This window comes from Engraulis encrasicolus, chromosome 6, assembly GCF_034702125.1.
Source record: "Engraulis encrasicolus isolate BLACKSEA-1 chromosome 6, IST_EnEncr_1.0, whole genome shotgun sequence".
NCBI lineage: Eukaryota > Metazoa > Chordata > Actinopteri > Clupeiformes > Engraulidae > Engraulis > Engraulis encrasicolus.
This window is the reverse complement of record NC_085862.1, coordinates 397,365-409,864: the sequence shown is the minus strand read 5'-3', so window position 1 is coordinate 409,864 and position 12,500 is coordinate 397,365. Positions and strand designations below refer to the sequence as shown.

The 12,500-nt window shown below is 47.4% G+C and overlaps 1 protein-coding gene across 1 annotated transcript in view; it reads right to left on the bottom strand.

Moving 5' to 3' along the window:
* The window catches only part of LOC134450500 (retinal-specific phospholipid-transporting ATPase ABCA4-like), a 129,806-nt gene that overhangs the window by 110,040 nt on the left and 7,266 nt on the right, over nt 1–12,500 (bottom strand). The window contains exons 5-8 of the mRNA XM_063200342.1: nt 12,109–12,248; nt 11,253–11,380; nt 6,869–7,066; nt 1,920–2,009 (exon numbers count right to left, since the gene is read on the bottom strand). Coding sequence (XP_063056412.1) covers nt 1,920–2,009; nt 6,869–7,066; nt 11,253–11,380; nt 12,109–12,248 — 556 coding nt within the window. The remainder of the gene's footprint in view (nt 1–1,919; nt 2,010–6,868; nt 7,067–11,252; nt 11,381–12,108; nt 12,249–12,500) is intronic.

The window sequence follows — 12,500 nt, the reverse complement described above, 5'->3', positions numbered from 1 at the left end:
AAGGTGTGTGTGTGTGTGTGTGTGTGTGTGTGTGTGTGTGTGTGTGTGTGTGTGTGTGTGTGTGTGTGTGTGTGTGTGTGTGTGTGAGAGAGAGAGAGAGCTCAAGGTCTAGGCGGATAGCTCAGCGATACAGCATCTCATCTGCATGAGCCTTGTGGAGGGAGCTTTACTAACGTTCTACCTCCAGGGTTGCCAGATGAGGCTGATGATTTCCAGCCCAAAAAATGCTCAAAACCCGCCTAGAGGCACAAAATCCCGCCCAATTATATTGATTTCTATGGCAAAAACTGGGCGGTTTTTTCAGCTAAATGCCATTTTTACCCGCACACGGCCATCCTAAGCAGCCCAATTGGGCGGGAAACAGCCCAATCTGGCAACACTGGCTACCTCCGAACTCTGCTAGCTGGCATCCATTACTATGGCAACTCTGCTAGCTGGCATCCATTACTATGGCAACTCTGCTAGCTGGCATCCGCTCCGCTCACCCCCATCGACCTCACCCCACTTCCAGGTCACGGCGCCACGGTGACAGTAATAATCAGTTGTACTCTGTTGGTTGCCATTAAGGTCTTGAACTTTGAACTTTGAACTTTGTAAATGCTTTGTGTATTTAAAGGCTGAAAAAAAGACAGATGACTACCTAACAGCATTTAATTCCATTATATATACTGCCATCAGGTACAACAATAGCAATCTGGCTGTACTGCCAAGTGTCCAGCAATTGGAATGTTCTCTCTGTACCCCGTCCCATCTCCTACAGTAAATAGCTTGTATTTCTTGTGATGTAGCCTGTGTGTGTGTTTGTGTGTGTGTGTGTGTGTGTGTGTGTGTGTGTGTGTGTGTGTGTGTGTGTGTGTGTGTGTGTGTGTGTGTGTGTGTGTGTATTTCTTGTGATGTAGCCTGGGAACTCCCATACTGCCTTTAGTTCTACACAATCGCTTCGATCTGAGAGACAGTCTGGCGAGGATGACTCATAACAGCCAAGATCATGGTCCCTGTCTCTGTCCAATCAGAGAGCGGGACGGGTGTGTCATAATGGCCAAGCATTCCGACCTTTACAGTTTCTCTGCCCAATCAGAGAGCAGGGCAGTGTGTCATAATAGCCAAGTATTCTGGCCCCGAGGGAATTTACAATAGGCACCTCCCCAGACCTAATCTCACTTGTGATCAGGTCTGGTGTTAACCAGGCAGCTTGTGATGTGGACCTCATGCGACATGTAAAAGGAGGGTACAGGGCAGCACCAAAGATTCTCTATTCTAATGCATTGCGTCTCTGGTAGCACTTTCCGTGAAATACAGTCCAATACAATAGAGCTGTGATTCCCACCCAGGGCACCGCTACAGTAGGGGTTTACAATAGGCACCTCCCACTACAGTAGGGGTCTGCTAGTACACTGCAGGGGGGGGGGGGGGGGGGGGGGGGGGGGGGGGGGGGGGAGGGTTGACACTCAGCTTACTAGAGATGGGATTTATGGCTCTTTGACGGGATACGGATCTTAGTGGCTCATTCTTTTCAAAGAGCCGTTGAAAATACTGGCTCACTTGAACGATTCTTTAACATTCATTCAGGTTTTTTTTTGTTTTTTTTTAAATATTCATTCAGTGTTAAGAAGATAGCATTCAAGAAGCCATCTCTGGCACATGTGGTCCACACAACCAGTGCCTCCTCTTCCTTCTAAAGACCGTTCCAGCCACTCTCGGAGGCAGAGACACTCATGTTTTTTTCTCTGATTGAAGTACTCAGGTCAAGTCACGTGCACAAAACGACCAAAAATGCAAAAAAAAGTCCCAGCTGTGACTTGGTTCACGTCTAGGAGCCGTTCAAAAGAATCGATTCATTCACAAACGACACTGCTACATTAACACTACTACAACAACACTACACTACTACAACACTACACTACAACCCCACTGCTTACCTCCTGGACCTTGTCAGAGACGGTGGACAGTACGGCACTCCAGCGCGTCAGGTCGAAGCCCTTAGTGCCGTCATTCAGCACCGTCGGCAGCTGAGAGAGAGAGAGTAGAGAAAGAGGAGAGGAATCATAATAAAGAAAAAGAGAGAAAGAGAAAAACAACGTTTAGAAGAAGTAATGTCATCCTTCAAACTTAAGTGGGTGAGGATTGCTACTGTGGAGTACTTTGTTGCATGTGTGATATTCGCCACCCTTTAGTCAAAGATGTAAAATGAGTCTGTGATTGTCCATACAGAACATTCTTCCATAAAAGTGGGAGTTGGCAACTTGTTTTTAGTCATATATTTTACAACAGTAGTACATGGCAGCCATTACGGAGAACTGATACGGAACCACTTTGTAATAATAATAATAATAATTGTATTTGTATTATTATTATTATTATTAGAACCACTTTGTACCCCTAGTATCTTCCTGAAAATCCTTTCAAATGGCATTCAAATATATAAATAATACAAAATGTCTGTGTGTATCTCACGATGACTTTGTGAGTTGGGTCGACACTCCAGATTAGAGATGGGATTTATAGCTCTTTGACGGGATTCGTATTGTGATGATGATTAGAGTCTTCATTCAACAATTGACTAATTTATAAGCATTGCTTTGGCCCTATAATGACTAATGATTCATTCATCATGTAAAATGTAACATAGAGCGAATCTTTACAGCTATGTAAGTAGCTAAGTGATGAATCGTGCTAATAGCTCAGCTCAGCCAATCAGTGAGGCCGCTTGTTGACAGCGTATAGTACAGTAGAATAACCAACAGGCTGCCAGCACACACACACACACACACACACAGGACGCCATTGGAGGCTGGCAGTACACACACACACACACACACACGACGCCATTGGAGGCTGGCAGTACACACACACACACACACACAGGACGCCATTGGAGGCTGGCAGTACACACACACACACACACACACAGGACGCCATTGGAGGCTGCCAGTACACACACACACACACACACACAGGACGCCATTGGAGGCTGCCAGTACACACACACACACACACACACACACACAGGACGCCATTGGAGGCTGCAGACACACACACACACACACACACACACACACACACAGGACGCCATTGGAGGCTGCAGACACACACACACACACACACACACACACACACACACAGGACGCCATTGTACATTGAGGCTGCCAGTACACAATGTTGCCAGATGTGTCTAATCAAATCTCGCACAAAAGGTTTTCAAAAACCACCAAAATGTGTCAAATTTCACCCATTTTCAACAAATTGCATTGATTTCTATGGGCATAAAACTGCAGAAAAAAATGGCCATGGTCCCGTTTTCACCTGCCAACCCAAGTTGCCCAATTAGGCGGGTAACTGCCCAATGTGGCAACACAGGACGCCATTGGAGGCTGCCGGACAGGCAGAGGGGCGAGAAGGCAGGGGAGGGAAGCCCCCCACAGGGAGACAAAAGGGTCAGCTGTCCCGGGCCCAGGGAGATCAGGGCAGTCATGGGTGAGCGGTTAGGGCGTCAGACTTGCATCCCAGAGGTTGCCGGTTCGACTCCCGACCCGCCAGGTTGGTGGGGGGTGTAATCAACCAGTGCTCTCCCCCATCCTCCTCCATGACTGAGGTACCCTGAGCATGGTACCGTCCCACCGCACTGCTCCCCATGGGGCGCCACTGAGGGCTGCCCCCTTGCACGGGTGAGGCATAAATGCAATTTCGTTGTGTGCAGTGTGCAGTGTTCACTTGTGTGCTGTGGAGTGCTGTGTCACAATGACAATGGGAGTTGGAGTTTCCCAATGGGCTTTCACTTTTCACTTTCACAGTTGTGGTGCCCATAGTTGTATTAAAGTTTATTGGTGGAATGGGCAGTGTGCGGGATTGAATGATAACTCCACTGGGATAATATTCTACGCTTTTCTCCAACTACTACAGAGGTGTGCAAAACCGTGACTTTGAACTGTTTTAACTGTAGTGTCCAGGGCTTAGACGAAGCTGTGAGCGGAGAGGAGAGCAGAGGAGAGGAGAGGAGAGGAGAGGAGAGGAGAGGAGAGGAGAGGAGAGCAGAGGAGGAGGAGAGCAGAGGAGGAGGAGAGGAGAGGAGGGGAGAGCAGAGGAGAGGAAAAGAGAGGAGAGGAGAGGAGAGGAGAGGAGAGGAGAGGAGAGGAGAGGAGAGAAGATGAGAGGAGAGGAGAGGAGAGGAAAAGAGAGGAGAGGAGAGGAGAGGAGAGGAGAGGAGGAGGAGAGCAGAGGAGGAGGAGAGGAGAGCAGAGGAGAGGAAAAGAGAGGAGAGGAGAGGAAAAGAGAGGAGAGTAGAGGAGAGGAGAGGAGGAGGAGAGCAGAGGAGGAGGAGAGCAGAGGAGAGGAGAGCAGAGGAGAGGAGAGCGAGAGGAGAGGAGAAGAGAGGAGAAGAGAGGAGGAGGAGGGGGAGAGGAGGAGGAGAGCAGAGCAGAGGAGAGGAGAGGAGGAGAAGAGCCGAGGAGAGGAGAGCAGAGGAGAGCAGAGGTGAAGAGAGGATAGGAGAGGGGATGAGAGGAGAGGAGCGGAGTGTAGAGGAGAGGAGAGGAGAGGAGAGGAGAGGACAGGAGAGGAGAGGAGGGGAGTGTAGAGGAGAGGAGAGGAGAGGAGAGGAGAGGAGAAAGGGAGAGCGGAGAGGAGAGAGGAGAGGAGAGGAGAAGGGGAGGAGAGGAGAATTGGAGGAGAGGAGAAGGGGAGGTGAGAGGAAAGGAGAGGAGAAGGGGTGGTGAGAGAGGAGAGGAGAGGAGAGGAGAGGAGAGGAGAGGAGAGGAGAGAGGAGAGGAGAGGAGAGCAGAAGGGGTGGTGAGAGAGGAGAAGAGAAGAGAGGAGAGGAGAGGAGAGGAAAGGAAAAGAGAGGGTAGAGGAGAGCAAGGGAGAGGAGAGCAGGGGAGGGGAGGGGAGGGGGGGGAGGAGAGTAGAGGAGAAGGGGAGAGAGCGGGAATAGGAGAAGAGGCTTGTGGGGAGGGGAGAGAGGGGGAATAGGAGAATAGGCTTGTGGGGATTATTATTAGTGTGGTGAGGGGCGGGGCTAGTGCCTCCCGTGGTGAGGGGCGGGGCCGGCCTGGTGAGGGGCGGGGCGGGGCCTGCTAAGCCTGTTAGCGTAAGTAGAGCAGCAAGGACTGGAGATCAGCAGTGCCAATGCTGTCGCCACGACGACCATCTCAACTCACCCCACCTGAACTCATCTGAGTTCAGCTGAATGGAGAGCGCAGCGCCCTCCCGCCTGTTACCCACAACACCCTCCCGCCTGTTACCCACAACACCCTCCCACCTGCCCTCCCGCCTGCCCAGTTACCCACTACCCATCACTGTTACTTGGTTACCAAGCCAGCTAGTTACCCACTACCCATCACTGTTACCTAGTTACCAAGTCAGTTAGGTCCAGTTACCCGCTACCCATCACTGTTACCTAGTTACCAAGTCAGTTAGGTCCAGTTACAGCTTGGGCATCGCTTCCAAGTGCTGACTGATGCGGACTGGCACACAAACACACATACGCTAGCTGGTCTGCATAACAAACACACATACGCTAGCTAGTCCGCATAACAAACAGACATACGCTAGCTAGTCCGCATAACAAACACACATACGCTAGGTAGTCCGCATAACAAACAGACATACGCTAGGTAGTCCGCATAACAAACACATATACGCTAGGTAGTCCGCATAACAAACACATATACGCTAGGTAGTCCGCATAACAAACACACATACGCTAGGTAGTCCGCATAACAAACACATATACGCTAGCTTGTGCAGATGGAGGAGCCAGAGACTAAATAGAGACTAAATGGGTGACACTTTACTTGACGTCGACACCATAGGTATGACATGACGACACTGTCATAAGAATGTCATAACACATGGACATGTCATCAGCATGTTATGACTGTTCCCATTACATTTGGTTATGGTGAAGACAACCCAAACAATGTCAACTTTACATGACTATGAAACATTTATGACATTGACATAATGTGTATGACTTGTGCATGACTGTGTGTATGGGTGTTCTATGTTCTATATGGGTGGGTGGAGGGTATATGGGTGTTCTATGTTCTATGGGTGGGGCATATATATACCGGTATATGCTGCCACACTCACAAATATTTAATTGCTGTCATATAGGCCCTATAGGCAACTAGGAAATTGCCCAGTTTACTTTTCTGGTTGTGCCAGGCCTGCAGAGCACTACTAACCAGGTGGAAGAGCTTGTAGAGGTCAACACTGATGTTGAGAAAACACCCAAAGCTCCGCACCACTTACTAATCAGACAGACATATGACTACATTACATTACAATCAGATGCTTTTATTCAAAAGCGACTTGCAATCATAGCATACAACTTGCACGTATCAAAAATAGTATAACGCAACACAGACAACACCTCACCGCACCGCTACTAAACAGGCAGATACTGTTACATTTGCAAGACACTTTTATCCAAAAACAACAACGTCCACCACCAGACATCAGACATATCATTTCATTACATTAGCCAGGCAACGCCCTCCTAGTGACACAACACCTTCAGCCTTGCTTCTAGTCAGGTCAGAAGCAATACCAATAGCCTTTCTGAGCTCCAGAAAAATCAGGGAACTCCTCCCACGTTGTTGAGAAGCAAACAACCAGTAGCAAGGCGAGGGAGGTGGGTCAACCATGCCGTTTGGGAAATGTTAATCGTTATGCTCTTGGTCAGACCAAGTCTTGAAGAGATTTGAAAGTCGGTGATAATCAGGGCTAGCATTTACAGTACATTCGGCAGGCTAATCAGGGCTAGCATTTACAGTGCATTCGGCAGGCTAGCATTTACAGTACATTCGGCAGGCTACTCACCAGATGATAATCAGGGCTAACATTACAGTACATTCGGCAGGCTACTCACCAGACGGAAGAGCTTGTAGAAGTCGATGTTGGCGTACAGCGAGTCCTCCACCTGCTGGAGGCGCTGTTGCGTGAGGGCGCACATGGCGTTGCGGACGCTGTACAGGCCTCGCCGGCTCGGGAAGATGATGAAGCGCTCCAGAAGGTCCTGACTGCACGCGATCTGCTTCAGCGTCAGGTCCGGCACGCCATATGCAAACTAGAAATAAAGAAATAAGACGTTTTAGTGGTAGCACACGGCAGGTAAGGCAACAGGTCCTGACTGCACGCGATCTGCTTCAGCGTCAGATCCGGCACGCCGTACGCAAACTAGAAATAAAGAGAAATAAGACGTTTTAGTGGTAGCACTCGGCAGGCTGGTGACACCACAGGTAAGGCACAGTGGGTCCTGACTGCACGCGATCTGCTTCAGCGTCAGGTCCGGCACGCCGTACGCAAACTAGAAATAAAGAAATAAACACACCAGATGGACACCAGATGGAAATTAGCCTTTGGGCTACAATCTGGCACATTTACATATATGTGCATGTATGTATATGTTCATTAATGTGCAATGTCCTGAAGAAATAAATGAATGAAATGAAATGAAAATGAAAATTAAATGAGAAATAAACAAAAGAGAAAACATGTCATTATATAAGAGTTAAGGGTCAATAACATATTAGTAGTACCACACATCAGGGTAGTGCAACCACAGATAATGTTACTATCGTATGGATTAAATACCATAAATTGTATGGTACATTAATTACCATTTCAGTGGCATTGTATGATTGCGGCCTTATGTCCCAGCCGGGACGAAGAAGATAAGTAAAGTAGTTAAAGGGACACTGTGTGAGATTTTTAGTTGTTTATTTCCAGAATTCATGCTGCCCCTTCACTAATGTTACCTTTTTCATGAATACTTACCACCACCATCAAATTCTAAGTATTCATTATGACTGGGAAAATTGCACTTTTCATACATGAAAAGGGGGATCTTCTCCATGGTCCGCCATTTTGAATTTCCAAAAATAGCCATTTTTAGCTGCAAAAATGACTGTACTTGGACAATACTAGAAAATATGTGTTTATTACTTAGTAAACTTTCATGTAAAGACCAAATTTGGCAATAGTCAGCCCAGTTTCAATGAGCAGCATAGTTGCAGTACCTATTTTGACCATTTCTTGCACATTGTCCCTTTAAGTCTGCTGTCCTAACCACAGCCTCGTACAGCCATTCTGGTTGGCTAAATTTACTTTTTTGCCCATTTCCTGCATAGTGTCCCTTTAATGTCTCTTCAAGAGACATGTGTCTTGGGCACAGAGATGTTTTAGGAGAGCAATTAATATTGTATAGACAGAGGAATGTCACTCGACAGGACTTGTAGCTGCAACAGTGTGTTTTGTAAGTTTATTTTTCTTATTATGATGTGTTCAGCTGCTAACTGCTACCATTTGGTTCAATGATCCATGCTAGCTTGGAGGTACAAATTGCATCACCAGAGTCAGAGCACCGCTGGAAGTACAGGAGAAAGGTTCAAATCTGCCTCTACTAAGAGCCTTAACATACTGTAAAGAGAATTAGGTCATTACAATGTTGCTGACAATGAGGCTAAAACAGAAGCTCTGCTCTGCACAATGCAACATTCCACCTGGTATAGGACACCAAAGCAGCAGGGACCCAGGCCAGTATATACGTAATTGTCGGCCGCTTGAAAGAAAACAGTTTGGGCCAAAGTGAAGCTCACCCTCACCCCCCAATCCCGCCCCCCCCCCTCCCGACCGAATCCTCCTAACCTCCTAACCCCTGACCCCCAGCTTGGTCACCAGACACAGCACCCACAACACCCACAACACCCACAACACCCACAGCACCCACAGCACCCACAGCACCCACAACACCCACAACACCCACAACACCCACAGCACCCACAGCACCCACAGCACCCACAGCACCCACAGCACCCACAACACCCACAACACCCACAACACCCACAGCACCCACAGCACCCACAGCACCAGTAAACAGGTTTGTCTGGAGGGCACTGGAGACGATCCAAAAGTACAAACCCTTCCCTGTCCCCCAATCACAGCGCTGTATCTGTGTATACCAAGGTTCTATTCACCAATCACAGCGCTGTATCTGTGTATACCAAGGTTCTATTCACCAATCCCAGCGCTGTATCTGTGTATACCAAGGCTCTATTCACCAATCACAGTGCTGTATCTGTGTATACCAAGGTTCTATTCACCAATCACAGTGCTGCATCTGTGTTTAACAAGGTTCTAGTCACCAATCACAGGGCTGTATCTGTGTATACCAAGGTTCTATTCACCAATCACAGCGCTGTATCTGTGTATACCAAGGTTCTATTCACCAATCCCAGCGCTGTATCTGTCTTTGTCAAGGTTCTATTCACCAATCACAGCGCTGTATCTGTGTTTACCAAGGTTCTATTCACCAATCACAGTGCTGCATCTGTGTTTAACAAGGTTCTAGTCACCAATCACAGGGCTGTATCTGTGTATACCAAGACTCTTTTTGTCCTGCAGTGGGTCGCTGGGGAGGGCAGGGTAGCTGACAGCTTTTGCTGGGCCCGGGACAAAGTCATCTGAAAGGGCCCCCTACCCAATACATATAATGTAATGGGCACCCGATTCTGGGCCCCCTATCTCCCTGGGCCCGGGACAACAGACCCCTTTGTCCACCCCCTGTCGGCGGCCCTGGGGGAGTGCTTACTGTACCCAGGTAGAGAGATGGCAGCGCGGGTCGATCACACGTAATTACAGCTGACAGTTGGAATGCCAAACACTGATGGCACTCGCACGCACACTGCAGCTTTGCCAATGACGCCATGCCGGACTCTTCATTTCAGCATTTCAGCTCTGCCAATGACGCCATGCCGGACTCTTCACCAATGACGCCATGCCAGACTCTTCACCAATGACGCCATGCCAGACTCTTCACCAATGACGCCATGCCAGACTCTTCACTTCATGCCATGCCACACTCTTCACTTGATGCCAGACTCTTCATTTTGTTTGTGGCCGACTTCCCAGACTGCTCCCTGACTACATGTCCACTCCAGAAATCTGACATCTCATCACATTCCTCTTCATCCAAAGCAACAAAGCCGTTATTTAGGGATAGCTAGCAGGGTATTGGTTGGTTACTAGCCTGGGCGAATAGCCGACTGCTGACTCCGTCAATCAGTCTGGCAAAGGCCATGAGGAATCCGTCTCCGTGGACGATGGGAGATGGTCTGATCTATCATTGATCTTACTCTATCATTTAAATTAATTGAAGTTCCAAACTCAAATTAAAACCCATATTGTGCTTTATTGGCATGCCTTAAGATATAGCGTCGCAAAAGCATACAAAATAACAAAACGAAAGTGTGAATATAGTTATATAGTATGGCCTGATAAACTACAAATCTCCAGCACCCTGATCATTTGGCAGTAACTTAAGCTTAAACTCCAGCACTGAGCGTCCATTATGCAGTAACTTAACGGTCGGTCTGACACCTTCACCAGCTAAACTGACCTGCTGCTCTGTTGGCCTAAACGCGGCATTAGGGTGTATGTACTCCGCAGATCCAACTCAACAGGTGCCTAATCAAAACAACATCATCAAAACAAAATGCGAGAATCTCTGCACAATGTGTTTCTGCTCCCAGATGCATTATGTCCTGCTTGAGTGTTACTGCTGTAAAAATGCACACACAAGCTTGGGCATAGACTGCTGCTGAACAAAAAAGAGGAAATGTTTTTCCAATATGTTTAATGTTTTATCTTACTGTTTTATACACTTTTGTAATGCCCCTTATTTATTTAGATCTTGTCACACCACAGGCATATATCCTGGACCTGTAAGGCTTAAGTTGACTCCACCCGCTCAGACAGGTGTTGTACTGAAGATAATGTGTGTGTTCCAATATGCAACCTTGCCTCCTACACTTGTGCTTGTCTCCTCGTCTCGCCTCCTGGCCCCTTCTCCGTGGAGAAAACGATAAAGTTTCCCAGCTGTCAGCCTAGCCACAACAACTTTTGGGGGACTGTTTTTCATTCACCAGCCCAATTGCAAATGAGAAAAAGAGATTACAATTGAGCTTTTGCAAGATATTGAAATATAATGCTGTTGTCAGTGGTGTCATCATGACATATCACTTCCTAGTACGAGGCCACAAGGACAAGTGGAGGAAGCAAGGTCACATATTGGAACGCACTCAATGTGTCAAGTCTGTGTTGGTTAGTGAATCTGAGGAAGACCACAAGGTTGAACTGTCATCATGCCAATGAATGAATAAAAGGAAAACAATCTAGAGGAGTCTGCGAACCTTTTAGGAAAACATTCTAGAGGAGCGTGCAAACGTTTTAGGAAAAAAATCACTGTTCTGTACCTGCTCCACTTTGACCTGGGAGTTGACCAGCTGGTTGACCACGGTTTCGGAGAGCCCCGCCTCCTTCAGCAGGTACACGGTCATGACCTCATCGTCCTTCAGAATGTCCTCTATCCTCAGGCCGCGACCTTGAGGGACAGAGGGAGGTCAAATAAACATTAAATCAAACTATAAGGACATGGCTTAATAAGGACACAATGTTCTCTACGGCAAAATGGACTCTATCCTCAGACCATGTGACCTTGAGGGACAAAAAGAGGACAGAGGTCAGATAAATATTAAATTAATACGTATTCTCAGGTCGTGACCTTGAGGGACAGAATAAGGACAATTAAACATTAAACTGATAAGTATCCAGAATATTAATCTTTCAGGATGTCCTCTATCCACAGGCCGTGACCTTGAAGAAGAGGAGAAGGATTTGACAGATGAGTATGTGCCCTAAGAAGAAGATCTATCTACATCTACAAATGAGTATCCAGTATACTAACCACTGCTTCTAGTAATGAGCGTTGTGTTATCTCTGTAGATGCGTGGATTTATTATTTAGCTTGGACGCAGTCTGGGTTATCATTATTATTATTATTTAATATTGTTATTGTTGTTGTTGTTGCTGCTGTTTACCTTTGACGTGGTCAGGGTTGTTATTATTGTTGTTGTTGTTTACCATTGATACGGTCAGGGTTGTTATTGTTATTATTATTATTGTTGTTGTTGTTGTTGTTGTTGTTTACCTTTGACGCAGTCTGGGTTGTTATTATTATCATTGTTGTTGTTGTTGTTGTTGTTTACCTTTGACGCGGTCTGGGTTGTTATTATTATCATTGTTGTTGTTGTTGTTGTTGTTGTTGTTTACCTTTGACGCGGTCTGGGTTGTTGCGTAGCGTGTCCATGAAGTTGCTCATGACGGAGAGCTCCTGCCACATCTGGCCCAGCTGCAGGAACTGCGGATCATTCAGGAGCAGCTCCTGCGAGTCCAGGTAGAACCGGGCCAGGCTGGGGATCACAGAAGACAACACATAGATATATTATTACTGTAGCAGCTCCTGCGAGTCCAGGTAGAACCGGGCCAGGCTGGTAGAACCGGGCCAGGCTGGGGAACACAGAACACAACACATAGATATATTATTACTGTAGCAGCTCCTGCGAGTCCAGGTAGAACCGGGCCAGGCTGGGGAACACAGAACACAACACATAGTTATTAGGCGTCAAACATACCAAAGCCGAACGGAACGGACGCGAGGCGAA